Here is an 11,439-nt window from a genome sequence, read left to right on the forward strand (position 1 = left end):
GTTATTTTTTCTTAAGATACTAGGAATAGCCCATTAAGAAAATAGAGGAAAACATGACCTCAACATTGCAAAGGAGGGTTAGCACTATAAAACACTCTCTCAATGTCGTAGTTTCCTACTTTAATTTTTTGGTGGAATGCTAGCTCAGGTGACAATAAAAAGGTTGCCACATTTAGATTTGATTCTAAATTCAAATATGTTTCGAGAAAATAGAGAATCGTTAATTAAAGTAGAATGGACTGCCAGATACATTTGCATTATTATTACTTAAAACAAGATCACGAAAGATGATATTATTATGTACCAATACATTGTATGTTAAGAAGATAAAAGGAACGAGGTCCCACAATTAAGCTACACCTTGACCATTATTTATAGGCCAAACATCGGATGGATTCATCAAAGGTACAAGGTTCAACTCTATTGATATTCTTTTAGTATAAATTTTACTGCATTTTCCCATGAAAACTTGCAATGTTAAATTACATATGAACTTTAAGGAAAAACTATCCCGGCGAGTAAAGTTTGATCTTATAATATGAGAATATGTTTACTTAGGATTAATATAATATGATTAACCGTTTTCAACATATTTTACTTCAAAAGGTATTGATCGCACTTCATTTTTCTTTGATAATTTAATTCGACAATTTTAAAGCACTTACAACCTATTCCTCATCTATTGCAGAGCACAGGCTCATGTAACACATGGCTACTGTATTGTTTACAACAAATCAACAATTCAATTAACTAGAAATTTCCTTCTAACTTGTAATAACGCATCCAAAACCTTATCAGGAGATGGCAGAATTTTCTTGACACTATCTCTCTCCATACATCTCTTAACCCACGCATCGAGCAATGGATAGTCACTTTCAAACGGTATTTTGAAATTTCCAATAGTTTCGTAAGAATAGAACCGAGAAGCAAAGGGAATGAAAGCAATGTCCAAAAATCCAAAATTATTTCCACCGAAGAAAGGCTGCGATCCTCCCCCTGACATTTCCTTCAATGCACCTTCTAAAAAATTAAGTTTTTTCAACATCTCACGCTTGGCCTCTTCCTGAGCCTCCTCTTTTGACTTCACTATAAGAGCTCCAGTGTCATAAAACTGCAACGATAGAAGATTACTTTTATCAATAGAAAGAGATTTTTACAATCTATAAGAATTCTAATTGAATTTGATAGTTTTTTTCATCAACGCTTCAAATCACATTCTATAATATAAGAGAACTCAAAGATAAACTTGCCACAACATTACTTTTAGACAATGATCCCATTAACATATGACAACGTTTTGAAAACACCGGAGTGAAACGTCGACGACATATAAATGAATAAAATTAGTTAAACGTTTACATAAAGTATAACAAGTGAAAGCGTTACCTTATTTGTGAAATCGGCCCAAAAGCGGGAAAGGGCGTGGTCATATGGGTTGGAAGGCAAAAGCTTCATTGAGCCCCAGGTCTCGTCGATGTATTGAAGAATAATGAGAGACTCGCATATGGGCTTCCCATTGTGGATCAGAACGGGGATTTTCTTGTACACAGGATTCATTTGCAGGAGGAGGTTGCTTTTCTTCGTCAGCAGGTCTTGTTCTTCTTGGTATTCATATTTAACGCCTTTCTCTTCCAAACCAATCAAGACGCGATTGCCAAATGGACTAAACCATGTGCTGATTACCTTCACTTGCTCCATCTCAAACACGCCAAAAGCTCAATAACATGAACGTAAATTTTAAACAAGTATAGTGAATCACAGACAGAAAACGAAGCTCAACTAACCGGATTTCAATGTTATTCTTACATTGAATATAAGAAAATGTAGGAAGATATATAAGCATGGTGGAGAAGTTTCATGAGAGTTCGATTGCTGAATAGTGCTTGCGTCGAGAGTCCTCGTGCTGGCATAGGCCCTTGCGTAAGACGAATATAGTTTAGGACGTTGAATGGAAAGCGGGTCAAACCCATTATCTTACGATGAGGTTTAATGTATTTATAGTCCTAGTATAAAATGAACAGGATTTAATTTTCTTACCAAAGAGTTTGGCGCGCCCATGTAATATGCTGGGTCAAAATACTTCTGCTTGACATGGGGATTGTTACGCAAGCGCCGCGGTCAATTCACCCTGTACTTCACCAACATCTTTTCTCCAATGCTAAAAGATTAAATTCATCTGCTCATTGGTGTATTGTATCTTACAACAATGTAAAGTCTGCTCACAACTTCGTAAGTACAAAATATTTTCTATAGTATGTGAGATTATGATAATGGAATCTAGATTCAATTTTATCAATTTAGAATTAAATTTGTTGACCTATGTTTCATGACTAGTGTTTCATAACAATTAATTTTAGAGGAGAATCATTCATTCATTCTTGTAAGAAATAATTTCTTATAGTTGAATACTCTTGAAATATAGTTAAGTGAATTTACTACACAATTAAAAGTTGAGTCTTAATAGCAATATCATAGCTAGTGTTGCAGTTTTATATCATTTAAATTAAAATCAGGTAGTTCACTCCTTCCCAATGGAAAAAGGCTCAGTTTAAAACATTACATTATTGGAGGTTAATGATTAAAAAATTCACAAGGTGATTACTTTATTTGCTAAAAAAACACATGCATTTAAATGAGTGAGTCGTCATGATTTCTAAAACTCAAAAAATGTTACATTTAACTTTTAGTACCTACTTATGTCATAATTATATACTAAGATTATTATGAATCCAAGTATGACATATGTTATATGTTGTTTTAACATAATGATTAGTTGTTTAATAGATTAGATTTATCTTTATAAGCAATTAAATTATTTAATTTTTTTAGTTAGATTTAATTGGTACTTTAATTAGTTAATAACTTTAAATACACGTTGAATGTTGTTTAGTTAAGTTCTTATTATTAGTCCCTGCCACCCATAGGTGGGGACTAATGTTTTCACACCACTCTTGTATTAGCATGTGCCTTGATAGTGGGGAAAACTTAAAATCAATCCCACAAAATCCTAGCTTCTTCCTTTATTTTTATTTACCATTATTTTCCCTACAAATTTTCTAGCATTTCTATTGGTCTAGCAACCATTCTCAACAGTCTTTTCTTTTATGTATGCAAAAAAATTCAGCCTAAAAAATGCCTATAGCCCACGTGTTCTTTCCACAACCTAAAGCACATGCCTCTTTGCATGTTTCGCTCACATTACTATCTCCACCTTGGTCTTGTTACTTGTGTGGCTTCTGCTTATTTCCTTGAAATGGATGTTATTACTAGTTTTCCTTAATTATCACATACCACTTTTCTTTTCCACTGTGCCAATTCTTTCGTCCTTCAACTGTGGATCATCAGGTACGGCTTTCTAACACTTCTCTTGCAATGTAGTTCCATTTTATTTTATGCCTTTGTTTACAATCCATTTCCAAGCTAGTAATGGTAGCAAGAGACATAATAATAAAGTATTTCTTCATTCTATACTACCATTCAAACAATATCTAAAAATCCACTCAAAATCACTCCAAAATCACCCTACAGTGAGGAGGATAGCTACGAGAAGGATTGTCATCCCACGGCTATCAGAGCTGCATGGATGCTAGGGAAACTCCTAGAGAAGTAATCTGCAGGACACAAAGCTCCCTATCTAGCCCCTATAGGGCAATGTCCACTCACTACCCTAGCAAGGGTTCCTGTATAGCCGCTCCCTTGACCCTAAAGTTCTATAGGGCACCCTAGAGCAGTGCTGCAAAAATTGGACTACATACTCCATTTCTATTTTTCACTATTTTCCTCCTGAATTGTATATCATGTATCTTATCTGTCGCAATACTCTTTCTACAAAGTACCATGTATGAGATATAGTTGATTATTACTCTATGGTCTGTATGGTAACTATAGCCATGATTGTAGGGTAGAGATGGAAAAGATATTTGATAAAGGGATGTCACTAGAGGCACATTATAAACTTGTTAGGTTGTCTGAATGTAGAATGCTAAGAACATTTCAAAACTTTGTGCACTCTGAAACTGGTTTCCTACCACTTAGATTGTTTGTGTGGTTGTTTCATCTCTCAGAGTATTTTACCAAGCTATACTCTACAAATACAATTTCTTGCTACACTCTTTTTCTCTCCTAAATGACTATCCTTCACCAATACATAGTTTGCAATACCATGGGAGGAATTTATAATGTATTTCTTGTTGTACATGACAATTTTTTTGAAAGCTTTTTAGATTACTATTGATTAAAAAAATAAATCTTCCATCGTATCAAAAAATTGGTTTAAATTCTTTTGTACTTCATTTCTCTAATCGAGGGCTAACTATAAGGCTTGGCTATAGGATCCACATAAAAAACTAAATGTATAATATAGTAGATTACCAAGATTATCCTTCAAGCTTGGTTTATCTCCTTCATGCTCCTTTGTTATTTCTAAAATAGTCCCAGCATTTGGCTATCTTGGTTGCAATAATTTAATGTGAAGAAAAGCATATCTATTCTTGATGATAATGTTGTTAGTTGGCTTTCCTGATTCTGAACTAAGATCATCAATCAAATCCAAATTATTGGCTGTTCTTTGTCAACAATCTTGAAAAAATGTTGATATAGTCTTTCGCTTAATTAAGTGCATAGTTATTTTCTTTCTAAGATGATTTAGATACCTAGTGTCCTTTGGAAACAAGAATATGTTTCAAAAAAACTAGCCCATAGTTTTAAAAATTGACTATTTTGGAAGCTCCTAGCAATTAGAAAGCATATAAAACTTTACCAGATTAGCCTCTAAGGTAGGGTGATGTGTGTAAGAAGTTATTTAGAAACTATAAACATCATTTGTAGCATATGTTCAACTTCAAAAATCTACTTAAGCTATTCATACGGGATTGAATTATTTGTTATTGTTATTCATATGTCAATTCAATTGTATGTTCTCTCCTTTACTCCAACCATAACTTCTTTAAAAGCTTGCAATGATTTGGTGAGTATGCACCAATGATGATCTTTTTCTTGAAAGGAAAGACAAAAGATTATTTTGCTAAAGCCCTTATATAGTTGAAACTAAAATGATTTAGAATTAAATGAAAATAATTAGAACCAACTATTTGCAAATAGAGTCGACTTCAAGAGCACTTTGTTTTTGCCTTTTCTATCCCAACTTATAGTATATAAACACACTTTGATAAATAAAAAAATCCAATGATAACAATGATCATCTATTGTACGTAACTGGACTGCACTTCAAATACACCTCAAATTAATGAACTCAGTATATGCACTCTAACCCAAGTAATATGTAAATTCACTCTATTTGGAAGCTTATGTAAAAATTTCAAACCAACAATATTAAACAATATGTTCTCTATTATTATCACATTTTCACTTCTCTCATTAAACCACCAAGTACATTATCTGATAAAATATCAAAAAACTCTCCCAACATATCTACAACTTTTTTAGGTACCTCCTCTACTTCTTCTTTACTATATTTTGAAATTATAGCAAAATAGATATGCTCACACTTCATACCTTTGAGAAACTCTTTTCCATCAACAAAACATATTCTGGCAGCACTACATACCTTTTCTTCTTTATCCTTCGACAACTTTGACTTATGTTTCACTCCATCCTTGGTCAGAGTGTAGGTATTTGCTTGCCCATCATGTAAAACATGCCTGCCAAAATTCCATGGCCTACCCAACAACATATGACATATGTCCATAAGTATGATATCACATAGTACCTCATCCTTGTAGCTTCCAATCTTGGACTTCATTGACCACTACTCATTAACCATGACCTTGTGGCCATCTTGTACCCAAGCAATATGGTATGGATGTGGGTGTTTTTACTTCTTTAGTTTCAACTTGGTGGTCATCATTTCTAACATGAGATTGCCAGTACTTCCACCATCAGTGATCACATCACAACACTTATCTACACATCTGCACCTTGTGTGAAACAAGCTCATTCTTTGATCAAGTTCATTCTCACCACTCAGCAAGACTCTTCTATTAACTAGGACTTCTCCTCTTTTAGGATCTTTAAAATGTGAGGATCTGACATCTTCATCAACATGTGCAACTCTAGTCTAGCCTTTTATTCTCTGATATTTCCTTCCTTAGCACGGGGAACATTCAAATGCTTTGTGCCCTTCTTCTCTATAGTGAAAACATTTTCCATGGAAGCCTCCTCTTCCAAATCCTCTTCCTTTGCCTCTTCCTCTCTAATCACTATTGTTCTAATCATGGAAATGATTAGAATTGTTTCCCCTCTAGTTCTAACTACTACTTCTAGCCTCATCCTTGCTCTTTTGACATCATTACAACCACCATAAGATCATCTGCCAGATCTTTCACCATGACCTCTTCTACTATTCTTGTTTTCAAACTTCTTATTTAGTTTTTCTTCAACTCTTAGGGAAAACTAGTATGCCTCCTTAATACTATTTATTTGAACTAGACTCAACTCATCCTAAATAAATGGCCTTAACCCATTAAGATAACAAGCCATTTTCTCATTATCAGCTTCTATATGGCCGATTCTAATGAGAACTTAGTAGAACTCTTTGTTATACTGTTGAAAAAAATTTCCCTCTTGCTTTAACCCTTGCATTTTCTTCAAAAAATCAAGCTCATAATCTACAGGAATGAATTGTCACTTTAGTATAGCTATCATTTGATTCCATCTAGTCATTTTGTCCTTTCCCTTTCTATTTCACTCCAACTAAACCTCTTGCCACCAGATCTTTGCATGTCCCTTTAGTTTTGCCTTCACAAACTTGACCCTATCAAGATCCTCAATATCTTCACACTAAAGTACTCTAATTCATTTATCCCATTGATCAACTCCTCTGGGTTAATATTTTCCAAAAATGTGGGAACCTCAAACTTGGGCCTTTTTTCAATCTTGGAGATGGCCCTAAAAAGTCTCTCTTCCTCTCAGGTTAGAATTGCCTCTACTTTGGCATTTTGTTCTACTTCATCCTTATCCTTACTTTCATCTCTTATAGGAAGATTTATTCCTCTACACATTTTTTCTTCCAATGCTTGCATTTTCCTTTGAAAGGTTCTAAAACTGTCAAGTGTAACACCTACAACTCTTCTACCATGCTTTCTTCATAGAGGCATTTTTGAACTTTCATTGAAACCCTAGTGCAAACTAACTCACAATCGGTGATCTATCTACACACTCAACCCAAACCATGGTCTTGGTGCAAACTACCTCACACTATGTGATTTGTCCACACACTTAGGAAACTTGGCTCTGATACCACTTGATGAAGGGTGCTCCTCTTAATACCATAAACCATAACAAAAACAAAGAAACAACAACGAATGTGAGAACAAGATATGCACTTATTTTTTGTGCCTCAAATGAGAAATTATAGAATTCACAAGTGCAATATGCTAACCCACATGGGCACCTTCATTATAGTAACATGCAAGACAATGCAGTGATTTATCACCCAGAGTTGTCCTAAACAATATTTAGGCATTTCTTAAATAGGCAATTTTATGCCACTCGAGAAGGTTTTAGATGCTCAAACTTAACACCTAGGGCCGACAAACCATAACTATACATATAGAGTCAGCTAAATACATCTTTGACAAATTATTTTAAAAAATTTGGTAGCCCAACTTCTGAAGGCCATAACTCTCAAATCGTTGCTCTGATTGGCCATTATAACCACTTTTTAGAAACACCAACTCTCGATCTATAGACTTGAAAGAATGCAAGCACTCTTCTATCGAGTTTTCAAACCTCATTTGGGCACTCTAAGGCCTCTAACGATTAGCCTAAAGATTTTTCTACAAATGTTTCCACTGCAAATATGCAATAACTTCTCTAATACTTAAGTTGGAGCAATGAGATTTTTATCATAGGCATATAACTCTAAAATGAACCTTCATGTAGAAAATGTGAACATTCTAAGCTTGTATGAGAAACTTACTAAAAATAGGAAGTTCCCATAAATAGTAACCACCCTATGTGGGTATGTGCAAGATCATGGTCAACCAAACTACTGCCTTAAGTGGCAATGAAAAAATAACAAATCAGGGTTATGTCAACTTGACACATAATTTTAAAGTGGTTCTAGACTTTATATCAAAATGTTGTAAGAAAATAATCTATAGGAAATTGAATGTAGTTTCTAAACTACTAGGCGTTATCTGAAGAAAAAAATATTTGATTGGTCAAAAGTTTGGATTTTAATGCAATATTACGAAAATTTCAAAGCGAAAATAAAAAGTAGGTGTATGTCTGACCACCTTAATCAAAATTAAATGATATTATTTTTTAATATAATTATAGATATAAAAAGTAGATTCATACTCGGATGCGATGCATATTTTTGGGTATTTTTATTCTAAATAAATAATTAAATATGAATTTTCTATTAATTTTTTTTTGGAATTTAAAAAACTCTCATATCTAACCATCGTAACTAATTGAAAACTTTACCAAATTAAATATTTTTTCTTATACTAGGTGAAGCATAGAATGTGACACAACTTTTGGATTTAAAAAATGTTATACCATTTGAAAGTTATAGCTATTTTTTAATCAATATGTCAATCAATAGTTTACAATAATCTTCATTAAAAATTAACTAATAAATAGTTATCAAACTTAGAATTTGATAGATATTATATTGGTGGAATCTTGAGAGTGTTATAAACAAATCCTTATCATTTCATTCAATTTTGATGAAAATAACATTCTCAAATGGCTACTCAAAGTTTGAGTGTTAGTGAAACCCTTCTCAAACACAGTTTTTGGGTTGACCAAATAGGTTTGGTAAATACCAAGCCTAATCAGATACCCTAATTCAAATTGGTTATCTAATTTCAGATTTGATACTTGATATGAAATTGGTTTTCTGATTACTCTAAATTTTCCAATTGGGAGGGAAACCACCCACATTGGAAATTTTGGAGGGAAATTTCAGAGGAAACTTTTAGAGGGAAACTTTAGAGGGAAATTTTAGAAGAAAATTTACTTTTGGGAAGGTGAGCATTATTATTATTACATATGATTATGATTATTATTATTAACTATTATTATTATATATGATTATAATTATTATTATTATATATGATTATAATAATAATTATTATATATGATTATAATAATTATTATTATATATAGTAATATGTATGATTATTATGATTATTGTTATTAAATATAATATAGTTATAAATATAATTAAATAAAATATAGTAATAAATATGAAAAATAATATTATTAAATATATATAGTAATATTATATGATTATTATTATATATAATAATATATATATAGTTATTATTATTATTAAATATATAATCTAGTAATATATATGATTATTATTGTTATATAATCAAATAATAAATTATTATTATTTTAAAATATATAGTATTATATTATTATTATATTAAAATATGCAGTATTATATTATTAATATTGAATATAATACTATCACAAAATTCATCGAGAGGGGTCATAGGTTAACCTATGTCCCCTCTCGACATATTTCATGACAAAATGTGTCCCTAAGGGCCCTAGTGACCCCTTTTGATGCATTCCCAATGGGTCCCTAGGGGCCATAGGACCCCTAGAGACATATGTTGTCATGAAATGTGTCAACAAGGGTCATAGATTAACCTATGATCCCTTTCAACGTAGTAAAACCAACCAAATTGGATCCCTAGGGGTCCTAGGGTCCCAAGGAACATATGCTATCATGAAATACATCGAGAGGGGTCATAGGTACACATTTGAACCAACCAAATGCATCCCTAGGGCCCCTAGGGACATATGTTGTCACAAAATGCGTCGAACGCTTTCGACACATTGGAACCAACCAAATGGGTCCCTAGGGGCACCTAGGGACATATGTTGTTATAAAATGCATCGAGAGGGGTCATAGGTTAACCTAAGACCCCTCTTGATGCATTAGAACCAACCAACTACATCCCTAGGGGTATTAGGGCCGCTAGGGACATATATTGTCATGAAATGCATCTAGAGGGGTCATAGGTTAACCTATAACCCCTCTTGATGCATTATAACCAACCAAATGTGTCCCTAGGGGTGCTAGGGATCCTAAGGGTATTAGTGCCCCTAGGGGACATATATTTTCATGAAATGTGTTGATAAGGGTCATAGGTTAACCTATGACCCCTCTGGATGCATTAGAACCAACTAAATGCATCCCTAAGGGCCCTAAAGCCCTTACAGACACACCATGAAATGCATTAAGAGGGGTCATCGGTTAACCTATGATACCTCTCGATGTATTCTAAACAACCAAATGGGTCCTTAGGGGCCTTAGGGCCACTAGGGACATACGTTGTCATGAAATGTGTTGACAGGGGTCATATGTTAACCTAAGAACCCTCTCAATGCTTTAGAACCAACCAAATGCATCCCTAGGGGCCCTAGGGCCCCTAGGGATATTTTTTGTCATGAAATGCATCGAGAAGGGTAATAGGTTAACCTATGAACCCTCTCGACGCATTAGAAGCAACCAAATGCATCCCTAGGGGTCCTAGGGTGCATAGAGAAATATTTTGTCATGAAATGCATAGAGAGGGAACCTATGACCCCTCTTGATGCATTGGAACCAACCAAATGCATCTTTAGGGGCACTAGGGCCCCTAGGGACATTCATTTTTATGAAATGCGTCGAACCCCTCTCGACGCATTATAACCAACCAAATGTATCCCTAGGGACCCTAGGGCCCCTAAGGACATATGTTCTCATGAAGTGCATCGATAGGGGTCACAGTTTAACTTATGAACCCTCTCGAAGCACTAGAACCAACCAAATGGGTCGCTAGTAGTCCTAGGGTCCCTACGGACATATGTTGTCATGAACTACATTGAGATGGGTTATAGGCTAACCTATGACCCCTCTTGTCGCATTAGAACCAACCAAATGTATCCCTAGAGGTCCTAGGGCCTCTAGGGACATTTTCTGTGATGAAATGCATTGAGAGGGAAACTATGAGCCCTCTCGATGCATTGGAACCAACCAAATACATCCCTAGGGGCCCTAGGTCCCCTAGGGTTGTTCGTTGCCATGAAATGTGTCGAGATTGGAACCAACCAAATGGACCCCTAGGGGCACTAGGGCCCCTGAGGACATATGTTGTCATGGAATTTGTCGATAGGGGTCATAGCTTAACCTATGACCACTCTTGACACATTGTTAACAACCAAATGGGTCCCTAGGGGTCCTAGGGCCCTTAGGGACATATGTTGTCATGAAATGGATCGAGAGGGATCATAGGTTAACCTATGACCCCTCTTGACACATTACAACCAACCAAATGCATCTTTAGGGGTACTAGGGCCCCTAGGGACATATGTTTTCATGAAATACATTAAGACAGGTCATAGGTTAACCTATAACCCCTCTTGACACATTGGAACCAACTATATGTGTCTATAGGGGCCTTAGGGCCC

General features: G+C 34.6%; 1 protein-coding gene across 1 annotated transcript; it reads right to left on the reverse strand.

Annotated features, from left to right (window-relative positions):
• Nucleotides 1–592: 592 nt before the first annotated feature.
• LOC149547456 (putative glutathione S-transferase parC) lies at nt 593–1,794 on the reverse strand. The gene is made up of 2 exons (XM_089794752.1): nt 1,387–1,794; nt 593–1,111 (listed from the first exon to the last, which is right to left on the reverse strand). Exons 1-2 carry the CDS (start codon nt 1,696–1,698, stop codon nt 743–745), a joined length of 681 nt encoding a protein of 226 aa, XP_089650878.1. The 5' UTR covers nt 1,699–1,794; the 3' UTR covers nt 593–742.
• Between the last annotated feature and the right edge of the window lie 9,645 nt (nt 1,795–11,439).

This window comes from Cupressus sempervirens, chromosome 7, assembly GCF_028749045.1.
Source record: "Cupressus sempervirens isolate cs-2001-9-10 chromosome 7, ASM2874904v1, whole genome shotgun sequence".
NCBI classification, from domain to species: Eukaryota; Viridiplantae; Streptophyta; class Pinopsida; order Cupressales; family Cupressaceae; genus Cupressus; species Cupressus sempervirens.